Source organism: Dromaius novaehollandiae, chromosome 4 (genome assembly GCF_036370855.1).
Source record: "Dromaius novaehollandiae isolate bDroNov1 chromosome 4, bDroNov1.hap1, whole genome shotgun sequence".
NCBI lineage: Eukaryota > Metazoa > Chordata > Aves > Casuariiformes > Dromaiidae > Dromaius > Dromaius novaehollandiae.
In genome coordinates this window covers 45,042,086-45,067,088 of record NC_088101.1, presented here as the reverse complement: position 1 = coordinate 45,067,088, position 25,003 = coordinate 45,042,086, and the positions used below count along the sequence as shown (strand labels likewise).

The window sequence follows — 25,003 nt, the reverse complement described above, 5'->3', positions numbered from 1 at the left end:
TTTAACTGAGAAATACATGTATGAGAATGATGATGTAGTAAAATAGTTGCTCTAATATAATTTTAAGTATGGTATTTGATAATTCTGCCAATTCCTTTTCCTTTTCATTCCAAAACTATCAGGATCACTGACAGCTGTACAATTTTTTTGTTTGTTTTGGTTTGTGTACTACTGTTTTGAGAGGATAATTTACTTTCAGACAAGTAATATACTGACAGTATATGTGGACAGTAATGCTGAAAGCAATACTGTTAGAAAGGTGGTACACTGTCCCTTTCCACACAGAACCTTAATGTAATTGTAAAAAAGCTTTTTAATACAGAAATCCAAGTTCTGTGCATTCCTTGAACTTTTGAACTTAGATTCCCAGTTTTACTGAGTGCATCCATAAATAGGCGTATTTTCAATACATAATACCAGGACTTTTGTAGACCATTACATGAACCCACTTCGTTTTAGAAATACTAATCTTAAACTGCCATAAACTTGCTCTTGCACAGGAGTAGGATTGAGCTTGGATCAGTTTCACCATAGCTACAGGCTGGACTCTGACTGGCTGGGACAGTCTTAGCATTATGCTCTGCAGTTTCAGGGATGAGTCAAAACAAGAAGATTAATTCATATTTTGTATTATAAAGCAATTTCCAATTCATATCCTTTCATTGAATTAAGCATATTTGGAAAGAGAAAGCATCCTCCTCCAAATCAGTTTCTCGATATACATTAATAAATATTTCAGATTAACTAAAAACCTTCTTTACTCACATAAGAACATACAAATGGTTTTACTTTTAGCTTTGATCCCATGAACTCACAATTGAAACCTGCTATTAGAAAGGAAAACACAAATTGCTGCACAGTACCAAGTACTTCACACTGCAAAAATATATCTCCATGGCAGCCTCTGAAGCAGCTGTGAGTGTCAGTTAGAAGGACAGGAATTTATCCTTAGTCCAGCTGCAATGAGGAAATATAACACTAAAGCAATGGGCCAGTCAGATAGGACAGTTTACTTCCATCTTTTCTGAAGGCACCACGTTTCTCTAAAGAAAACGTAGTACAATATTAAATATTAAATCAGAAAGGCAGAAATTTTTCAGGCTGTTCAGTTTTTAAACTCAGTTTTAAAACTGTTCTCAAATCTCTCTCATTCTCAGGAGAAAATGAGAAATTTTATTTATTTATTTAATAGTAAAACCATTCTTATCTGTTCCTGTCACTCAGTGCTGACAAGCCATTGACTGTGTGGAAAATCCAGCTCATGGATGATTCTATCAGCTTTCACCTTTACTGCCATGATCTCAGAGGAAACAGAAAACATCTGTAAGGTAGCACATAAAGCCCAACAGCCAGAAGTCCTTTACAGTAAGGCACGTTATGCTGGCAGCCACATCCTTGTGGGATGAAGGTATGGGACAGGAAGCATGCCAAGGACCATCAGGATGGCACTAAATAAAAGGTTACCTGTTCTGATGCTTGAGTTAGGCCAAATATTTATACCCACAAGCTGCTACCACAACCACAAAAGCAGCAAAAGGGCTGCTTAAACTGCAGTCTATCTCTAGCACTGCATTCTCCGCAGACACATCCTGCAAACCACTGTGGAACGTTTTCAATGTCGAGATGCAACGAATACAGCCCGCCTCTCCATCTTTTGGCCCCTTCCTACTATCATTTTAGGCCCACAAAGGGAAGTGATAATCTAATCTCAGATCCACATGCAAAGGACATATGCTTTAATGTTAGTTTGATACTTCAGAAATTCCACAACATTTAGATAATATTTAGTCATGTCCAGAATTGGTATTGGTACTCTGGAACATAAAGTTCTGTAATGATGAATAGTCATCAAGTTATATGGTAGGCTTCCATCCTGAGCTCAAAGATCAAAATGGACTAATCTGAAATCAGACACAATGACTACGCAATCCCCTCTCTTTCTTGCAATAGAAATAAGAGAAATAAAGATATTTAAAAACAAACATGTGCATCCTTTATATTAAAAGATTTGCAATAGTAGATATTCTATTACCTTAAGCTATTTTTCAATATTCATATTACCTGGCTCTGGGTATAGATTCCTTTTCCCTGAACTTTGAAAATCAAAGCAGATAAAGTCCTAATTAAAAAAAGTTTCAAATAATAACAAATAATACTTTGCATTATATGTAGATAGTAGATGCATTCACAAGCTGTAATTTAAGAAGGTAATGGAATGTTCCCATGTTTAATCATTCAGTGAATGAGAGCAATTAGAGTTTTTTTTTTTTTTTTTTTTTTTTTTAAATGGGAAATACCAAATCTGTGCCTTTAAAACTAGAGCAGATGGGGGGGTGGGGGGTGGGAACAACTGTTGGGGTGTTTTTTGTTTGTTTTTAATGAAACTGAATCTCTTCATAGGAGCATGCTACTTTTAGTGGAAATTTTCGGTGGAAAAAGTTGCTATAGGAGATGAAAAGTGCACGTAACAGCCAATAACCAGATCATCAGGATAGTCCACTTTCAACTCCAAGGATTTGAACTTCCACCCCTTAGACACTCAAGATTTATTCCAGATCTTCTATACCTCTGCAAGTTCTGCAAACTAGACTAAGTATAATCAATTTCAACTGCAGAGAGGCAATTCCAAATATTCAGGTAAGCATGACATAGGCTTTGGATGCACTCTGACTCCAGCAGAGCAAGCATTAGAACCTGGTTTTCTAACTAGCAACCTCTGTCTTGCCCTCCAGCTGCATAGCTACATTCTCTCTTTGGATGGCTCTCATTCTCCCATGACCAGCTTTTCACCAAGGTCCTGATGAAAAAATTTTTTTTTTTTTTTTAATTTTCACAAAATAAGGTGACAGTTTTCTTTCCAGTGTAAAGGAGAAAATTGAAAGAAATCCTTCAATACCGTACTACTCAGTTTCAAAATTATTGCACTACTGATCTAAAAATGTCAAGTGTTAAAGCATTAGTTGTACTTCCTCAGCTGGCATTCACGGTTGGGTCCATCCACATGCTCTTGTGTTTCTTTTGGTCCCAGTAAACTGCAGCACCTTCTGTTTCATCAGCTTGAACCCTGTCTTACTTCCCGGACGCAGACTTCCCCCACCATATATTCCCAGAAAGGGAACCTCACAACTCACTGCTTTGCTTTTGCTTACTCCTACACCCCCCAAACTTCCCTTAGCTTACATGCACCCTTTCCCAGATGCCCAACCCACAGGGCACTGTGCCTTAACAATTCAGGGACTCCTTCAGGGATGTGTACTGAAGAAGTAAATAAGCAAATATTATCAGGATCCTCAAACCACCTACTTTTCTTTTTAGCCTGATAAGAAATGTGCAGATCTGGCTAAAAGTGTGACCACCCACATGCTTGTCTCTGCTCCAGTGTTCTTTACATTTCTGAGCACTATTTGAGTCTACCTCAGAAGACAGCAGAGGGGTCCTGTATATTCTACTCTGTCATGTGGCAAGTTTGTCTATCCTTTGCAGACTTTCTCTGTTCTTCAACCTGTCCTTCAAACAGGACTCGCCTACTATAAAATTTCTGTTCCTCTCCTGAACTCATGCATTTTGTAGTTCAGACACCTTCTAAAGGCTTGCTCTCTTTTTCTGCTGAGTTTCTCAAACTACAGGTCAGTATCTCCTTTCGTATCTCGCTATAATACTTGAAAACCCTACTGCCCTCAGTTGCCTAACAAGAATTTACTTCTCTCACTCATGCCCATCTCACCCTGCTGTGCAGGCAGAGGGGTTCACGAGGGAGCTGCCGCCTTCATGCCGTGTGTGAGAGACGGACATCCAGGTTACAGGCAGGCTACCTTCTCTGGCTGCTGAAGTTGACCCAGCTGGCTCTCTTGGCATCAGACTACGGAAGCCACATCCCTGCAGGTCTCTCTCCAGTCTAAGCCACAAGTTTTCCATTTTCTAAGACTCAGCTGAAATATCAGAATCCTCTGTTTTCTGTTTGGAAATTTGCCTTTCTCCAAATCCTAGTCACCAGGACAGAGTTGAAAAAAAGCTGGTTTTACTTAAGTGTGATATTGTCATTATCCCAAAGTGCTGATATCTAAATGGAAGTCATTAAAATTTGATGAGTCTCCTCAATGGCCCCTGCCTTTGAAACTATATGAAATAACCTTCACAGCTTTTTCTGACTCTGATGCGCCAAGGTATTCAATGATACAGCAACTCCTCAACGTTGACTGGAATTCATGAGCTTGCCGTACATAGACAGAACCCCCAATCTATCACAGCGTGATTTCTGGTCAGGAACTGAACAAGAATAAATATATTTAAGATTCTGTTTTGCAATTCTGCAAAGTATTAAATAGAGCTAAAGACAAGGCAGAGCAAGAGGTCAAGGGGACAGGATGGCTGAAAGGCTTCATAGGAAAAACAATCAATGGGTGTTTGTCAGCACAGTTAAGAAATTATTGATTACACAGATTCAGTTGTGCCACTGCAGCTTCAGAGAGAATATACCGCATCTCCCACTGCCTGGGATAAGAAAGCACAAAATACAGAGCAAAGCCCGGGAGACACTAACTAAATTTTCTGTAAGTGATTTTTTTTCCTGTATCAACCAAGGATTTACCTGTTCTGTTTAAGCATTCATGTAAAAAGTTATGAAAAAATAGAAAATAATGTAACCTATTCAAAAAGGTAGAGCTAAAAAAAACACTGGCAAGGTTGCAACTCTCTGTGCCAGCAAAACTCTTCACACATCAGAAGGAGGGATTTGCCCTGGCAGAGGGCATACAGTGCTACTGACACCATCCTCCTATTTCTGTGTATAGATACACTGTGTACAGCTATTTACCATATGGTCCTAAATCTTGAGTGGAAGTAAAAGGTGAATGAACTGCCTTGTTTTAGCAGTAAGGATGCACATATTTTAGGCTGGGCTGGCAATTTATGATCCCTATCAATAAATGATGGCTGCAGCCACTACGTACTACTGCAGTCTTGTCCTTCACTGCATTTCCTGCCAAAGTTCACAAGTGTCTGTACTTGTAAAAAGCAGCATCAATAGAATAAAAGCTCTTCAAATTGTGCTCATACAGTACTATGTGAAATCTCAACAAACAAGAGCTAGACAATCTGGACTGATGCTTTCGCAGTATATTTTTAGGTGGCTAAAGTGTTTGCTGAAGTTTCAGAACACAATGTGATGTACTTCTACGTACTGTAATCTCCATACAACATTTGAGATCTATCAGGGTCGAAACAGCAAACAAAAAAAGAGTAAATTTAAAGCTTTGTTGTCCCTTTATAAAGTGTACACGTTACCATCATTCACTGAGGAAACTTGGGATCAAGCATATCTGTACATGAGGTACCAACTCTTAGACTTCGTTTCTGCTGTCTCCTACTCACATCAAGTAGTTGCTGCAAATAGGGCCCCCTATCTCAAGGGAGATACTATCCTGTGAGAATAGCATCGATGAAAAAAGCCTTTGGCATTAGCACAAGTATTTACTCATTTCTTCCTGAATTCTGTGGAGACAGACAAGCAAGTCAGAACAGTCCTCTATAGAGACTATGCATCATGTCAAATTAAATTCAGAAAATCGTGTTCAGCCTTTTTCTCCATTTTTTGAAGGGTAGGGTCAGAAGGGAATTGGTCGTCTTACATTGCTGACTTCAAGACAGGGGCTTTCTCCTACTAAGCTTTTGTACAACGCGCAGTATAAAATAGCTGCAATGGTGGTTACCATCTCAGGACATTTTAATGGTATTGCAAATATATTATGGTGACACTAAAGTCCACAGATATGCTTACAAAAAGTTGTCAGTATGCTACCAGTTCTTAAACACAATCATTTTACAACTTATACATTGTTTTCAAAACCCATTAACAAGTGTAGATGAGCGCTACACTTTAATTTTAACTGAGAAATAGAAAGAAACCTATGCCATTTTTGTTGTTATCATAGCATTATCTAAGCAGCAAAACAGGCAGTGGGGACAAAATTACCTATCTAGATTAATTTGTGTCTTTTGTGCAAACCTCCTTTTACTCATCTGTTTTCATTTGTTATCGCCTGCCAACCTGCAGAACCACCCATGTCCTCCAAGCGCCGAGTGTATTTATTTTTCCTCCTGTTCCTCGCTCTTGCCAACAGCAGGGCTAACACACTCCAAACGACTTTGCTTTTATCCATAATAGTGGCAACTGCTCTTACAGCTCCTCAAGGTCTATTAGCATATCATGATCAAATATTCTTAGTGCCTACCTGAATTAAAAGAAACAAGGAATAAAGTAATCCTATTGAGAGAAAATCAAATCCAATACTGACCAGGAGAACACTGACAAAACTGACTGAAATGTGCGGTGGTGAATGCTGGGTTTTCTTCTTTGGACTCTCCTGTGATACTGAGGATGGTCTGGGGGTTGTCCATTTCAATCTTGAAATTTTTTTTTTTTTTTTACTGCTTAATATTGCCCACTGCTTCTTGTAAAGAAACTTGCACCTATTTTTCCTGCACATTTTGTGATACTTCTGATAGCTCTATCCATCCTTATTTATTTTGAAGTAGGTTAATATTTGGGACAGTAATTTAAAACAAGACACAACTAGCATGTTTTGAAAGTATAGCAACACACTTCAAAAGATGGGCAGGTTTTGCCTGCACCAGAATGTCACACTTCTCTCTCTCCTAGCTGCTCTCCAACCAATCTTTTTTCCCCGCACAGTCTTCCCCTAAAATTGATGTCCACAAAAAAAAGTATACGCACTAGAATGATACCAGGGAACAATTAAAATGATGCTCTCTCTACCCCACTGTGTACCGTTTCACTCAAGACACAAAATCTTACTGAACGCGCTAGGGATTTCCCTAGGCAGAGCAGAGGTCCCAGCTCCAGCCCCCTTCTGCAGAGACTGCCGAGGAGCCGGCGGGGTGCTGGGAAACACAGGGCCTTGCACCTTGGCGCCACACCGTCAGCTGGACTGGATTCCCCTTTGAAGGCACTTCACGATGTGAACACGGAGCAGACTGAAATCATGGCTTCGTTTCACATGGACGGCCACCAGTGGTAATGATATTGAGGTTCAAATACCATAGGTCTAAGTCAAGTCAATGATACACAGTTCTTAGTCCATCCAAGACACTTTTATGGCATGCGATTGTTTTCAATTACTATAGAAGCTTTAAAAACAAAAGTAAATGAAAAGCCAACACACACAAAGATGTATTTTAAAAATAGTATCTATTATCTGAGGCAATGTTAAAATACCTTTTCCCCTGGGGTCACGGAAATCCGCCATATACAGTGTGTGTAGGAAGGATAACCATTCGGAAATCCTGGAGAAGAAAAGTTGCCCATAGATTCCTGCAGTGTTTCTCCACAGGCTGAAAGAAACAAAATACAGTAAAAATATAAAATTGAATGTGCCTAACAGAGAAAAATGTGTCTTTCCAATATCTGTTTAGAATGCATTTAACTCACTGCAGATGCAGAATGAAAACCAGACTAGTTATTTTATGATTTATTCAAAACAATGACTTTAAGCCAGTCTGACATTCATTCCATTTTACACAGGATGTTTTTATTACATGAACTGTTTCACTTGTGTGCTGTCTGCTGACATAACCAAAATTACAGCAGTCTTAAAAATGTCACTGCTGTCAATCAGTTGCAAAATTATACACACTATTTTATTTTGGAAAAAAAAGATTTGGTCACACCCTTAGTCACAGCCTTTAAGAACAACATACAACTAAAACAAAAGCTGGCACAGAGTGATTGGCACAGCACTGTAATTTTGTCAGTGGTTTCATTTAATATAGTACATTGCCCACATAAGGAACTGATCTGACCCATTGTCACCCATTTATATTTGTATAGAAAACTTAAATCCTATATTCAACAGAACCTCTTTCAACAACAATTTGTAGAGATATCAGTAATAAAGCAAAGTAAATGTAAAAGTCTAAAATACCAAAGGCTTTGATATTCTTTATTACTGAAGCTTTTATCACCCATATCTCACCTGTCAATCATGCTACTAGCTGCTGGCTGACTGATTAGTAATTCTTCTTCACTATAAAAACAACATTGGAAGCTCCTGCCATTCTCCACCATTAAAACTGATTCTAGTAGGGTGTCACACCTCAGTCAGTCATCTTTTTGACCTTCAATCAAATTGTTCCACCTGCTGATTTTGCAGGTGTGATATGACAGATGTGAATTTGAGAATATTATCCTGTGACTGACAGCGTAATCAGATCTGCAGTACTTTCAAATTACAGAGCTACGGCTGCCAGCAGGTGAACCATTGTATCATCAAAATCTCAATGAATTATAAATGACCTGGAAAATCTTTAAATAAAAGGAGACAAAGGAAGAGATTGTTTATGACAAAGACAGACAATACAGCTGTAAAGGCTGTCTTGTTAAAATGAGTCTAAGATGTAATATGACAACTACACTGTAATATCAGACATAAGTGACATTCCAGGCATTAAATATGCTCTCTGACATTGAAATGGTTATTGTGAGGAAGAGAGAAAAGAGATGGGAGCAACCCAAAAAATTTTCACAGCCAAAGTAACATGTCACTGTGTCCTTTGAAATGAAACAAAAAAAAAAAAAAAAAAAAAAAAAAAACCACTTTTCCTCCCTTTACTTAAAAAAATTGTTTCTATGTTTAAAAAATTGTAGGCAATCACAGCAAATGACACATACACAAAAGCTGTTCAGTTCTAAATAATTATTTCTGTACAAACCATTTTCAGTGAAAATGCTATATCCATAATTAACCATAATTTATTTCTAACCCAGCAATGAATGAAAACGTCAATAAATTGCAGAGTACTCTACTGGATTCCCCCAGTACTGACTATCGAGCTGTATCATAGCTTACAATGCAGATGTAAATCATCAAAAGGAAGCCCAAGAGCAGAATAATACTCCACAGGAGTACAGTAAAGCAGGACCAGAAGTTGCCTGAGTTGTCTGCAGAATTCAGGAGATCCGTGATCACCCAAGTATTCATCCACCACTTTCAGAGCTCTCTCTTGCTGGTCTTCTCCCTCATGTATGGCTTCAGTGGGACTACACTGCATCCAGGTACTCTCACAGGGCGTAAAAATACTGTTCCAGCTTTAGTGCTGCTTCTGTCTGCTCTAGCTACGTCACCATTTCACCCACATTTCTGTAACTGAGCATCCCTTCAGCAGACAACACATGCATATGACAGTACAACGCTGTCTGCCCAATCTTTTCTGCTCACAATGCATTTCTTTCAATGAACTCTAACTTTGACTAACGAATATTCATTATATGCAGGAATAAAATCACAAAAAACAATTTGTGGAAAGCAAACAATCAAACATCTGGGTCATAAGAGAAGTCAGTTCAAATGCAGCCCTGCAAGTAATAAGAGGGAAGGCAGACTCTTACATAACTACCCTTTACTCTATTAAAACCCTAAATTACCCCATCATAAAAGCAGGTTAACAGATCAATCGCTTTAAGCATAATAGCTTTACACTGTCAAAACATTTCAGCATTTATCTGTCTCATATGTAATGCTGGATAATTTTCTTCAATATTAATAACATTCCATGTCCCATATGTGGAAGTTATATGTAGTCATAAAACTATGGACTATAAGTGATGAGTAGTTGCCCCAGAACATTTTCTTTTTCTAGCAATTAAAGAATAAAGCTATATAGTGTAAAGCTGACTACGCCCTACAGTTTTAACTTAAATCCATACTAAATGCCTATGAGCTTTCTATTGAACCAAATTTTCATAAATATTTCTGAACTTTAGAGAAGTAAAAGAAAAGTTTTAATTGGATAACTTCTACTAAGAATTAATATAACTAGTATTTATAAAACATGTTTTGGCTTTACATATTTCACAATATTTACCACAGTGTAAAATTCGTGGTTACTCAAGGGAAATGCAACTAGAACAGCTTATACTACTCAATACTTGAATTAATGATCGGTGGGATCCAATTGGCTTTCTTTAAGAATTCAGAAACAGATTTCTTAATTCACAATAGTAAAAAGACTCATCTGCTCCTCCTTGTAAAGATTAGCAGTGGAAGCAGATAGCAGGCAGATTATATGCCTATACAAAGCAATTTCTACCAGTGAAATCCGCCAGCGTTTAATTACATAGCCCATATATAACACCTCTCTGGTTTGGCCTACGTACACAGTCAAGTTCTATTAACTTGATTAACAGATTACAGGGAAATCTGTAAACACAGCCCAGAGCCACCCACGCATTTAGGCAGCCAACTCATTTTTTGTCCACAGCAGCAGTAAATACATACTGTAATATACAGATAATTTTAACTTACCCATTTCCAAAGAGAATTAAGATCTTTAATACTTTTGACTGGGACCCAAGTCCATACATCTACACATATATGGCACCTATAACACATACAGCAGTCATAGAGCCCTAAAAATACCTGGTGGTGATAATGCACTCATTGCCAAAATTAAAAAGTAAATCAGTATTTGCTACACATCCATATCTTTGTTAACTTGATTCCCCTTTACAGTTATGGGGAAAAGGTCTTAATTTAAAAGTCTTAATCCTGCTTATGTAGTAAATGAAGGCTGGCTTTCAAAGGTGAACACCTTTCTGTTCTAACTGTAACGTGAGCAAGTTAAGCTTCAAGATTACTAGCGAAAACTGCACATAAAAGAACCAAACTAAGTAATATTCACCTGCTCCTTTCCTCACATACCCATACCAAATCCTGGCAATATGGAAATGTGCTGAACTTCATCAACCCCCCCCCCCCACTTCCCCATGTAACCTTCTACTGCCAGCTTGACACTCCTTTCCCATCTGTTATTTAGGCCCTCTCTCCCTACTTTTTTTTCCTCATCCTCTCTCTGCCCAACAGTATCCTCCCCATCATTTCCCTTGCCTGCCCTCTTGCTCCTATAAAACTATATGTACATTTTAAATCAGCTACAACTCCTATATAGAACTATAATGGTAGACCTGCATTAGTTTTAGCAGCTACACCAAAAGAAAACACCTTCTATTACCTTATTAGACAGATTGGAAACCTTGTAATACATCCAGGCTTGAAGTTCAAGGATCTGTTCTCAAATGCCAAAACACTCAAAGTCCAAAATATGGTTGACAAGGAAGGGTTCTCAACTTATTTGCTTGCTTTCCCTTTATTATACAGTGGTGTAATAACATAACTCAGTATTAAAATGTAACAGATCCCTATCGGTGGCTATGCTTTCCTTTGATAAAAATCCTAAGAAAAATGCAAAAATAACTCAAAATTGCTATTCATAAAGTCTTGAGTCCTGGCACTTACTCAGCTGATAAAAGACAGGTTATCCAATCTCATGCCCCAGCTTCACCTAGCTCAAATTATTTCTTGATCACTGAGCCCTCTCCTGAATAATGGCACAACTATTCTGAATAGAAAAAACAATCTGTGAGGCAGCCTTGCACTGATTAACTGTATTCTCCAGGAGCCCTGAGCTCAAGTTCATGCATCTCAGAAAAATGCAGCAGAATTCTTGGACCAGTAACTGCTGGTAGAAATTGCTAGAACTTTGCTTTGAATGTTAAACTCTGAATGAAATGTGTGCAATACCGTAAAATTCTTTATCAAGCCCCAAAAGAAAGGGTGCATTTATCAAACCTACTAATTCATTTAAGTTACTATTTTATGTATTTTCATTGTATATAAGGTAATAAAAATGAACACAAGAAACAACGCAATTATTGTTTGTAATATTCACTGCTATTCTATCACAAGCATAGCAATCAACATTTTTAATCTGAAATAGGAAATAGAGCACACCGCTAAAAACAGCTCTGTATCAGCGATCTTGTTGCCTGAAATACTACGATGATCACATGATTTTTTTCATAAAATGGAATGCTTAGTTTCTCAATTTTCAGTCTCACTAGTTGCTTAAAACTTATTAGATAACAAATCACATGCAACTTCGAGAGTTGTGTTCTTTATTAGATGTTTATTTTTAAGTCTTTGTCATGTGTTATGCAGTTCCTACTGAAAAGATCAACTGAAAAAAAAAAAGCATATTAGGTAGTATGGTATTAGAAATTTGTAGCCAAACCTTCAGCCTAATTCTACACTTAAAACTCACTTTCTTTATATGGGCTGGCTCACGTATGTAAGGCCAGAAAACCAGCATCTTTTATCCCAAAGTTTGCTGAAGTGTAGCACCAGAAAAGGAGCATGATCCTGCAAGCACTGCTCATATTTATTATCCCTCTGAAGTATGTTCATCAGTGCTGCAAGAAATAACTGTTATTTTTACAGTGCACACTACTGCAGAACAACTGTGGTTTTACAACAGTATGAAACTAACTTTCAACAAGACTTGGAAAACATTGGAAGAAATTATCACTCATATTCATACCTTTTTATGAATTCTATAAAAAGGTCGTTTTTGACAAACAATCATTTGAATATCAGCTCAAAAAGTACATTATATCCTTCTCAGCTGACTGAAAGTACATGTTAGAGTATTGCCTACACATTCAACCACCTAATCTGCAAGTACATGTTAGAGTATTGCCTACACATTCAACCACCTAATCTGCCTTAAAAAAAAAAAAAAAAAAAAAACTTAAATCAATGTGATCATAAGATTCTAGCTATGTGGTTTTGATTCTCACAGGCTATTTCTGCTTTCAAAATTTGTCTTTTATCAAAATATGTATGTAATTTCTCTGTGCTTATGAAATGGTTGCTCTCTGTACACTCCTGTTAGAAATAATGCTGCCAGCAAGAATGCTATTATTGAAGTACTTTCTATATCAAAAGAACTGAATAAAAATTGTTCCAAAAGGAATAGCTGTTAAAAACCCACATATTTTAATGTGGTTTCTCCTCTGGTAGGCCCAGAAACTCTGTGCTTGTTCTCTACCTACAGAAGATCAGAATTCAGTGTACTTACAGCACAAATTAAAAGCACATTTCAGATGTACATTGTACATTGAATGCACATCAGATGCCCCAGATCTTCAGTTGATCCCACCGATGCTGATATGAATCTGAAGCAGCTCCATCACCTCTGTCCTGATCCCTCTTTTTAGGCCTTCTGTATTGATCAGGTGGTAAAAAATAGCCGTATTTCTGGCTAACAATAGTTACTGAGACTTCATTAATTCCTATGAGGAGCAGGAGAGTTATAAAACCCATGTGGCAGAGAACTGGTATGTCTACCCTTTCACAAGGATCTTCCTGGCAAATTCTGGCTGATATATGGCACTTCTGAACTGCTTCAATTTACACTAAAGGTTAAAACTGGTCTCAGCTATGACTAGAGCAAGGAAAGTAAAATCCTCTTCTTCAAGACTACCACCATTCTGCCAGCACTTAGAGAAGAACTCGTTCCACAGGGTAACTTTGGGTTAATCCAGACACGCTACCCCTGTCTCTGAGACAGATCATAACTCTACCTCAAAACTATTTTGAAGTAAAACGCCAACACATATTTAAACTTATACGATGATATGATTAGGCAGAACACATTCAAATACCAAATGTAACTGTTGTATCTATATGAACTCTGTAAGAGGATCTAGCCAGTTCATCCATAAACATCGTTGACAACTTTGTTGTCCTGGCTTATAATTCCTCAGATTTTGAAGAGTCTTGTTCAGAGCCAATTGCAATAATTTCACTTGCATCTTTTGCACTGCACTCTACTCAAGTTCAAATAAAAAAGGACTTGAGTTCTGAAACACATTAAAAGCAACTCTTCCATCTAACTGTACAGCTCAAGTTTTTAAGTGCAAATATGCAAACCAAAAATGACATTAAAGATCAAGTTTTTTCTAGTCATTGAACAGCTAAGGAAAACAAAGACTGAAATGTCATGAAATTAAATGACCTTTCAAGCAGTTTATCTAGTCTTCAGTGCTTTGCATTCCAGAGATTTTACCTACATGATTTTTTTATGATTCAGTTCTTGAACTGCCTATGTCCATTGCCAACATGGAAACAGACTACCAAGAGGCGAACTCAAAAAATTTATCATTCTTCTCAACAACAAAGTCAAACAGTTGCTATATGTGTTTTTCGATTGTTTTTTTGTGGTGCAATACCTGGACATCTATACAGCTTTCTTGCCTGTGCAATATCTCCTTTACTTAGGCGAGTACGCTGGCCAATGGCAGGTCGTATACCATTGTCATCACGGGAAGGGAGAATGGTATCCAGAAACATGCCCCTAAAAAAAATAAAAATAAAAAATAGACCCCAAAAAACCCTATCAGTTTTCTGTCATAAAACTGTCCGAGTTTTATGAATGTATAATACTGTTTTTTAAAACTCGAATTTACATTTGGCTTAAGAAAGAGGGTAGAATGCAGAACTTCAAATATAGAAAACAAGTCAGCAAAATTTCGCAGGCTGGAAAACCTTATCCAAATCCTTATCCAATATTATCCAAAAAGAGTCCTCCTCCAATATATCAATTAACATATCAACTTTTATATTTGTTAGACAACAGCAGAGAAATCTCTTACTACAATTTAGATTACACTAGGAAAAGGCACTGCTGCAGCTCAGAGCTTCGTACATTGAAAAAATGAATCATAAAATTATATAAAAATGAACATTTAAATAAGAACCTATCATGAAATTCTTAATGACAAAGTTCCTGTTTCTAACAAAGTTTTAAGGAAGTCTCAGAATCTGATTTACGTGTGTGAAAGCAGGTAAATTCAGTTATGTTTGCCAATTCCCTGTGAAGTCATCCAACAGCGTTAAGGCATTTCCACATTACTTGTGGAAATATTTTTAACATAAAATCATTCTTCCTTCAGAAGTTATAATAGGTCTAACCCTATTCTAGCCACAGCTGCTTTTGAAAAATAAATGTCCTCTTGCCAATCTCCACTTGCTTTGCAACAATATACATCAACTTACCGTCACTTCTGTGAGTTCAGAAACATTTACTCTGAATGACCAGGTGTAATAAACTTTTTCCAAATGTACAGTATTATTCAAAATTTCCCCAACTTGAAATATGATTTAAAATATTTTGATAGTCTCAAATTAATTTTAGAACAATGTACTAAAGAGTTCTAATAGCATGCTACAGTCTGAAAACCCTTGAAAACCAATAAAATGCCAGTTAACAGATGAATGTGGTTCTATATTCTCGTGATCTTTTTCTTTAATTTTTTGATACTCATTTTTATACTTGTAGGGCTTATACTGAAAACAAAATTGCTATTTTCAGTATGGAAAGGATAATGTGGGTCCAAAATAATGAATGAGAAGCAAGGATCTTTGTAGCTGGAGATACTTTTTATTAACAGAGACTTTTAAAAAATGATAATAAATGGACTATTTTGATTATCAATGATATACACTACTCTCTGTATCCAGTTAAATTTCTTGTGACTTCACTAGAAATTTTGCAAAAATGAATGATCTTAAGATGTTCCCCTAACCTAAACAGCAAAGTAAACTTTAGCAATTTTTAATTTCTAGAAATAAGGCACATTAGTGTTTCAGAAAAAGGGATTGTACCAGTAAAGTATAATTTTATTTTCCACTAAGTTTTGGTATAACCTGAAACTGATGTTATTTATACTTTGAAAAATGTGAAACCAATCCTCTCTTAAATCCTTTAACACCATTTTGGTATGTCCTTTAATAAGGGAACAATTTGTAACAGTTTTAATACAGCATGAACAACATTATTGTGTGTGACTAGAACTTTATGATGTTGTGATTACTGTGACTTATCCTGGTGAGCAAAGTCTAACAACTAACAGTTGGCAATATTCCATACTGAACTTGACTCATGTTTTCAAGATAAATCAATGCAAATCAATACATGATCTCAAGGGATTGCTGGTTGTTTGTAAACAGCATTAAGCAACAACCTCTTGTACCTTGGGGCAGGGCATGCCCACTCATGGCACTATCAGTTTTTGCCAGCTTGGAAAGTGGTGAGATCAGGGCCCAAAAACCAAATAATCCTGCTGTTGTTATTGCCTTAGGACTCTGGGAGGTTCCAGCTTGTTAAGTCACTCTATTTTATATAGGTTTTTATAATCTCTTCTTTAAGGTAATGTGTCTATAAATAGATTAAGTGATGTGACTAACATCTGTCTCATGTGGCTCACTCCCATGCGCTTCCAAGGGTGAATTGTGTGTATGCTGAGTGTATTTTTTGGTAGGATTTATTTCTTTAATAATAGCGATTTATATTAGAGAGAAAAAGCTTAAGATATATGTTTTATGATTATAACAAAGGCTGTTGAGACTTCTGGTGGTCCTTAGTTTATTTCAGAGTCTCAGATTGGACATAAAATAGACTTTCTGTGGACAAACTTACAGTTCCTGTACAATACACGACTTACATCACCATAGCATTTTTTCCTTAAAAATGTAAAATCTGACAAGAAGCTAAGCACATCACTTTCCAGACAAGCTCTACTCTTTTTTTTTAATACGTTTTTGAATTTACATTACTCTAGTGATATTTTTATAGAGTAATTAGCTGCACTGCCACTTGGTATGAAATATAATAGGAGCACTGTATGAAAGACTCCTGCTTCACTTGCTGCCCAGAGCAGGGCTAGCCTAGGGGAACAGCTGGTTGTACAGCCCCCCACACCCTTTCAAAGTTTCAGAGCAAGCCCTGTGTGGGCTAATACAGAGATGAGAATGGGTGAGCCTAAAACAGGCCAGAGAAAAAACAGCAGAACTCTTTATTATATGGTTTTGATGACAGCAACAACCTGCACAAGCAATACAGAAGTGGCTACAGTCTCTGTCCTAAATGTTGACCACAGTCTCTGTCCTAAATGTTGACCACAGTCCTTTGCAAATGCTGTGGTTTAAATGGTAGATTTTCTTAATAGCATAACCTGTTCTACCCATATAAACTATAGTTACTCAAACTTTATGCAAAGTAGATTTTTCTCTAAGAGAACAGATCATATTACACACAAAATGCCTAACCATTTCACTCATTTTTCTAAATTCTGATTTTTGCAGAATATAAAGTATTGCCCAAAAAAGTAATTATTATGAAATGTTTCCAAATTATCTTGACTTAAAATCTAAGGAATTGAAGCAAAATTAAAAGGTTACATTGGAACTGAGCACTATAAGGAGAAAAGTAAGCAATGTCTTGAGAAAAGTAATTAAATTATTCTGCAAGGTCTGACTTAAAATAAGCTGTGCTTTGATGGCTGTAAAAATACTGTGTAGCAAGAGATAATATTTTAAAGATATTCTGGAATAGTTAAAAAAGTATCTTTTTTTGTATTCACAGAGAAGAATAGAATTAAAAGTCAAAAGGTATAACCTGAGACTCCAACCTTGAGAAGGTGTTCCTGGCATAGTGCATAATGCTGTCAAAGTCATATGGTTCCCCAAGGGAGTTCACCTCTCCAGGCTCCATCTTCAAGAAGTTGTATTCCTGACCTACGGATGATTGATATTCAGAGTTTCTGTCACGTCTCTTTTTAAGATCAAAAACCAAACAGAAAAAGAAAAAAAAAATCAAATATCCTAAAATAATCGCTCACTGACATTCATAAATCTTAGTCATTTGGGAGTAATTGTGTGCTTTTATTAACCAGCAGAGCAGAGACATGTTTTCCAGAACCCACATCAAACACCTATATTTGGCATTCGGAAAGACCATTTTTACTCACCTAGCCCATGTGAAGGCCCCACAGCTTACACTGTGTTTCATGCAGAATCCACAAAATTTACTGGCTTATTCCTTAATCTAGCAGCAGGGGAAAATCCGTCCCACAGCAAACACTCCAGAAGAAGCCTGCTCGGTGCAGGCTGGATACTAAAGGGACTTTGCTTCAAAGGCGACTCTCAGAGCCCCCCCATATTAACAACCACTGGTAAGTCACATATTCAAGAGCCCAGCTGTTGTAACTTAATGAGAGGATAAGAGGAACAAAGAATGATACTTCATAATTCCCATTGAAAAGTCCTTTGCCCTAGCCAGTGTATATACAGATGCAAAGCGCCCCTTATTCCAACTCATATTCATGCTGGTGTCTCGCAAAAAAAACCCTGCACTGGCATTATTAAGCAGTGTTATTTGTACAATACAAGTGAACAAAAACCAGGTACCATGGTGGTCACGACTTCCTGATCCCATTTAGTGACCCTCAAGCTGACACCACACCCCAGGAAGCAATTTTAGCCAGAAACTAGAGAGAAGACTGAAAGGAGGGAGCAGGAAGCAGAGAATGGCACGCCAGCTGATTTCCCCCATGGCAGGAAAAGCCTAGGGGCAGAGCACACGTAGCACCAGCCTGCGCCTCAACACAGCACGGCAACACTAGAGCAAATGCTTGGAGGAACGGGCCCTTCGGGCTAGACGGGTCATGCGAGTGTTTATCAGCTGCCAGTCTTCTTTAAAGCCCTGCTTGGGGTGGCAAAAATTCATTGCCTCTCCAATCTATTTTGCTTTAAAACTTTTTCAGTACAAACAAATAAATACTCCAAACTGTAGTAGGCCATTTTCTGACTTTATCCCTTCCTGAACAGACAATGCCCATAAGTCAAAATCAGCATTTCACAAAGGCCATGTGCGTTTGAGTGTTGCAAATGAAACATGCCTCCTTTCCTGCCAGCTTGCCCACAGGAGACAAGGATGGGCACAACTTCTAGACTGACAAAAAGACAACAGTCACAGTTTCAAGCTCTCAAGTTCCTCAGATGCTTTGTCTTGACAAAGTAAAATGTCACTGGCTAAAACTGCAAGCTCTACAGGGAATCAGTGATTTGGAAACCTTGGGAATGGTGCCCATCCTTGTTACAGCTTCAAAGCGTTCAGCTTCCCTTCCAGACCTAAACCTCTTGGGCGACTAAACAGGTATGTACATGTTTCTACTCACCATTCAGTAAAGACCAAGAAAGAAAGGCGTTCTCTAAACCACATGAACATGACTTTGAAAGGGCTTTACTTTTAAGAGTAACGGTTTCCTTCAGTTCTTGAATATGACAACTATTTCTCTCCTTCCAGCCAATACTACTTATTGGTTGACTACCTGGCCAGATTTTTTCCCTTCTGAAAAGACTATTTTAGTTGTAGTATTTCATTTGTGAATCAGCTTGAGATTGGTCTAGGTAACAGAAATGATAAACACAAACAAATGTTCATTTCAGCTATCATTATACAGGGTTGAGTCTTAAGAAACTCGAGGAGACAAAAGAAACACCAAATAGAAATGGACATGTTTTCCAAAGTATTTGTCAGAATATCTCACCAGGCTGGATGTTTTCTCTGATGATGGTGACATGGTCATCTCGGTCTGGCCGTGTATGTTCATGCCAAAAACCTATCACATGACCTAGTTCATGGACAACTATACCAAATTTATCACAGTTTTTGCCAATGGATATAGCTTGAGGACCATTTCCTCTTCGACCCACATAAGAACAGCATCTGTAATTAAAACACAAACACAGATAAACCTTTTCATAAACACCACTATAAACCATATATGAAATTCAGTTAAAACTTGTTGGAGGACAAAGCTTTTAAAAAAACAATCAGCAGAATAAGACATCATACAATATATTCAGTCCCTCAAACTCTAGATCTAGTGTTGGAACAATTACTTAATAGTTCTAATTAATATCTAATGAAGGACAGATGCATAATAAATTGACTTTTTTTGAGCCAAGGACTTTCTATGAGCTGCTAGTTATGATCAATAGAATTGTCACTTGTGGCCTTGTGTTTCAGAATGACAGAGGAACTTTTCTTCACCCCAAGAATCAATAAAACTAAAGTTAACTGCAATTATCATTTCTTCGCTGTATGCACATTGCTGCTTTCTTGCATGGCTGCCTGGCACGTTCAATAGATGCATGCAGGGGAAAGTGGAAGAGGCAAGCAGAGACATGGCTTCTTTGTGCCACACTTCTGTTGTAGGTCTTGACAGAACTCAGACTCATTGTGACTCTATTCTGATTGCTGATTAGATATTTGCTTTATTTTGATCTGAAAAGTCACCCTACTTCATTAATTCTATTTATAAAATTAGTAGAAGTAATGCAAGGGAAAGGGCAGCCCTTTAAAAGATCCACTTTGCATAGGGTAGCATAGAGCTGAAAATAGAGAAAAAAGATAACCTGAATGAGATGTAAAATCCTGTGACACCACCGCGCAATCCCTCCTCATTCTCTGTTTTTCTGGCTATGGGTGATAAACAATGTAATCTGCAACAACTGCAGTTTTAATATTAGGAGGCTAAATTGCTCTGCAGATCAGTGAACCATTCCTTCTCCCACTCTTACTTTCTTGCAATAGGAACCTTAGTCCCAGAAAGTCATATTTTCACAAGAGGAAAAAAAGAAAAAAGGAAAAAAAGAAAGAAAAAGACTGCCTCACACAAGACTGCTCTCATGTTTCGTTCCTGTTTCGCTGTACTTTCATGATTCCAAAATAAACTTATGGAACATAGATGCCCTTTTCAGCATTCATACCATCAGCATTTATCTGAGATGTCTACTTTTTGATTAGGAAAAAGTCTGCTGACAATGCTAGCAGAAGGGGAGAAGGGCAAGTAAAGCAAATCCTAGAGAAATGGAAAACAATTTTAAATTTAATAAACTGATTCTCTGTAACCTCTGAAGATCTTAAGAATTTCAAGTCAGCATTATATTCCCTAGTAAGAGACTGATTTCCCATCTCTGCTCTGTAATTCTGCCGTCTGTCAGATGGAGCACAATAATACCATTCCCTTTTACTCTATCCCCCTCACTTTTTCTTTTTTCTTAGGATACCTATCCTTAGTAAGCACACACTGCTTTTGCACTGATAGTTAAAACCATGGAAGCACATGCCAGAAAAATGATAGCAATATCTTAAAATTATAAAGGCCACACAATTTATTTTATAGAGAAAATATTATTTTAACAACGTGGGAGGGTTGTATCAAAAATTTTGAAACTGTCTTGAAAACACTGTCAGGAAAATTACTGTTCACATTACAATCATTCCTCACTATCTCTACTGGTTCTCAAACATTCCTGCCCTCAAAACAAGTTAACTCTTCCCTTTCTTTAGGTATGTTCGTGGATAAGTGTTAATCACCATTCCTTAGGTCACGGTACAGAACTAGGCTCAGTGCTCCAGCTCTGGTTGTGCAATGCTGTGTTTTTCACACTTAAGATTAGTTTCTGTAACCGTCTTCTAATGATTTCCCGTGATAGTTCTCTTCAAAGGAGGCACATAAGAAGAAAGGCAACCTAGACTCCCTGCTACAATTGTGTGCCATTCTCCATGTTCCAGGTTTATGTGCTACCACACCACACTGGAGCAAAAGAAACTAAAGAACACCTGTATATTTCCTCCACAATATACAAACCATATTAATACATAAGTATTTACAATATTGATACTGCAGAAATATTGTTATAAGCACTGATATAAATAATATTAATGGAAATACTACCATAAGGTGTGTCCTAAAAATACAGCATAGATGACGAAAAGGGGCAACAGATAGCAGAAATTAAATTAAAATAAAATTTTAGAGTAGTAATACCATTTTATCTCACGATTCCACAGTGGATCTCACCTTTGCACCTGACATGCTGACATGGCTGTGCTTAACATATTTTTCAGACTGCTTGTTTGCAGAATAAATATTATGTCTACAGTGAATATGTAAACATAGTTAAAGCACTACGGATATTTCCAACGTCCTTTTTACCTAGGTGTTTATCTTTTATTAGTCACTCAACTATTTGAATATCTTTCTAATGTGCAATAAAGAAATTAGCATGGTCCATATTCTCTCTTATTCATTCATTCTCAGCTTGGGTAGAAAAACGTTTGTAAAAGAATGGTTTGGATCTGTAAGGAGTTTTTTTGTTTGTTTTTTAAAAAAACGTGTGCACAATGTTACTTAATGTCCTACCATATTAGGGTGGGAAGGCTGAGGCATCACACTTTGTATTCTGAGCCAAAGTCAGTGAAATTTGCAGTAGCTCTTCATTCTCAGAAATGTTCATTCATCTAAAAGGCCCTGCAAGGAAATTCTGCCCCTCGTACAGAACTCCTGATTCTTTGTGATAAGCCATTATGTATAAGGAATAAAGTTGTCAAGCACAGTGCTAGGTCCCAAACTTTAAATCTTTTAGAAAACCTTGGTCCTTATCCTTGAACGCTTTGAGGAAAGGACGAACACGTGGAATTTGCCTCGGCTCTCTACAGGAAGCCATGGTAGAAAACACAGAAATTGATCAGATGAAGGAATCTACATTTTTGAAAACATGTTGCCATTTCCATACTAGTTGGACTTAATTAATGAGTTAGGGCTCTGTACCTATGTTAAGGTCATGTACATTATAGTAATTATGCTATAATGGCCTGAACTTGTGCAAAGAAACAAAATGTACTGTCAATACATTGTGGTACTTTTAAGAATAGAAAAGCGTAAGATTCATACAATCAGTGAAAATGCACAGTATGGACTACTAAATGTGGATAAAATTCTATTGATTTTTCAAAAAAATTTTTGTAAATCCCATGAGACACTGCAGAATCATAAGATCATGGGATAACTCACACCAGAGGAGACCTTGGGAGGTGTCTAGCCCAACCTCCTGCTCAAAGCAGGGTCAGATACAAGGTCAGACAAGGCTGCTCAGGGCTTTATCCAGTCAGGTCTTGAAAACTTCCAAGGACAGCAACTGCACAACCTCTCTGGGCAACCTGCTCCACTGCTCAGCTGTCCCCATGGTGAAAGAATTCCTTATATCCAGTCTGAACCTCTTATTTCAGCTTATACCCATTGCCTTGTGTCATCTGACCATGCATCGCTAGGAAGAGCCTGTCTCCATCTTCTTAATCTCAGTGACCCCTCCACAGGTAGTGTCAGGGGGCTGCTGCTTTTTGGTCACCCCAAAACTGCCTCTTCCCCTGGCTGAACAAACCCTTGTCCCACAGCTCACCCTCACAGGACAAGTGCTCCAGCTCCCAATCATCCTGGTGACCCTCTGCTGAAGTCACTCCAAGTTATGGATGCCTTCTTGTACTGGGAGCCCAAGATCAGACACAGTATCTAGACATGATCTAATCAGTGCTGAGTAAAGGGGGACCATCACTTCCCATGACCGTTGCACTGCGCTCCTGTTCATACAGCCCCAGATGCTGTCGGACACCTTCGCTGCCAGGGCACACTGCCAGCTCACACTCAGCTCACTGCCCCCCAGGTCCTGCTCCGCAGAGCTGCTTCCCAGCTCACCTGTTCCTAGCCTGTCTAGCTGCCAGGGGTCCTTTCTTCCCCGGGGCAGGGCTTTGCATTTGCCCTTGCTGAATTTCATAGGGTTCCTGCTGGCCCTTTCCTCTAGCCCATCCAGGTTGTCCTAGATGGCAGCCCTGCCCTGCCTATCGGCCAGTCCCCCCAGTTTGGTGTCATCTGCAAACTTGACAAAAGTGCATGTCGTCATCTCCTCCAAGGTCATTGATAAGGATGTTAAACAGGATAGGTCCCAAGACAGACAAGTGGTACTCCACTTGTCACTGCCATCCCGGCAGGGTCCAACCCATTAACCATGACCCAAGTCCAACCATCCAACCACTTTTTTTTTGTTTTTTTTTTTAAACCTCACTGTTTATCCATCCAGAATCCTGAAAATGTTTCTAAAAATTCAAAACCTTTAACCTTCAAAATGATCTGAATACAACACACATGGCTGCAGCACAACAGGCTGAGAGAATACAGTGATAACTACACATAATTATTAAAAGTGAGAACAAATCTTTTAGTTTATAACAGGTTAAACACTTTTGCTGAGTCTTCAAGTTTACAACCATATTGAAACACTACAAAGAATAATTGCAATGCAGAACTAAAGACTGTCAATCAATATTTATGGTTTAAAGCAAATCAACAGAGTACTAAGACTGTAGGTTTTAAAATATTTAAGTACATTAAAACTATTGAAAATGTATTATGTTATTCACTTCATATGCATTACACATTTTAATTAGCAAAGATACAGTTGGTGGCTTAAAAATGTCCATAGGTTTTCAAAAAATTTTTTTTTGCACAGTTATACTTTGGAGAAATGAGATGGAGAAAAATGAAAAAGTGAAAAAGAATAAACAATTGTTCAGTTACCCACTATAATGTCTATAGCTCTGCTTTCCTTGACACTTTTCACTACAAAAGCAAAAACAAAGCAAGAATTTAACTACAGTCTGTCTCCTCCTTTCCTTTTTTACTTTATTTTGGCCAAAAGGACTTGTACAACCTTTTAAAATTATGCACTGCCACTTTGAAAAGGTCAGGCAATAGCTGTACAGTGATGGCAGAATGACAAAATGGCTAGTACAGCACATTCAGTTACTATGAAACACAATTTCTTGTTATGAAAGTATGTAAATTTGTTAAACAAATACCAAATTATCCAATTTACAAAATGCCAAATACCAAAAAGTTAATTAAAAAAAAAAACAAACAGAGATGCAAAAGATCACCTTTGGAAGCTTTAGGTAGTATTTCATAAATCAGATTTTTAGGTGTTTTTAAAGATCATTTGACATTTTACTTTCGTACTCACAAAAACAAGAAAAATTGGGCATTTTCAAACCTGGGTAGTGATTTGGGGTACGTTATCTGGCATGTTTAAAGAATGTTTTATTTTTGGAAGAAAAAACTAACTACAATCTTTTAAAGAGGTATCTCTTTAGGGTGTCTGACACTGAACACCTAAAACCCAACACATTTAGAATTACTAATCATTTTTTAAATGCTGGCTTGAATGTTACTCTCCCTCTTGTCTATACTCACAGACATATATGCATACTGACAGAATGCTCAAATATGCTAGCATAATTTCAGAAGATAATTTTATATTTGCATGTGAAGTTAAACCGTAAATCATTATGTTTAGAAAGAATACAGGCATATTTTAAAACAAGCAAACAAATGCCCAGCTGAATATGACAGTTCCCTTACATTGGTTACTTGCTTTCAAGTACTTCACCGAAATTATAAACAAATTCC

General features: G+C 37.6%; 1 protein-coding gene across 2 annotated transcripts in view; it reads right to left on the bottom strand.

The window, feature by feature from the left end:
- The window catches only part of TLL1 (tolloid like 1), a 142,525-nt gene that overhangs the window by 41,513 nt on the left and 76,009 nt on the right, over positions 1-25,003 (bottom strand). For both annotated transcript variants that reach the window (XM_026122905.2, XM_026122906.2), the window contains exons 7-10: positions 19,244-19,422; positions 17,324-17,429; positions 14,084-14,208; positions 7,235-7,350 (exon numbers count right to left, since the gene is read on the bottom strand). In XM_026122905.2, coding sequence (XP_025978690.1) covers positions 7,235-7,350; positions 14,084-14,208; positions 17,324-17,429; positions 19,244-19,422 — 526 coding nt within the window. The remainder of the gene's footprint in view (positions 1-7,234; positions 7,351-14,083; positions 14,209-17,323; positions 17,430-19,243; positions 19,423-25,003) is intronic.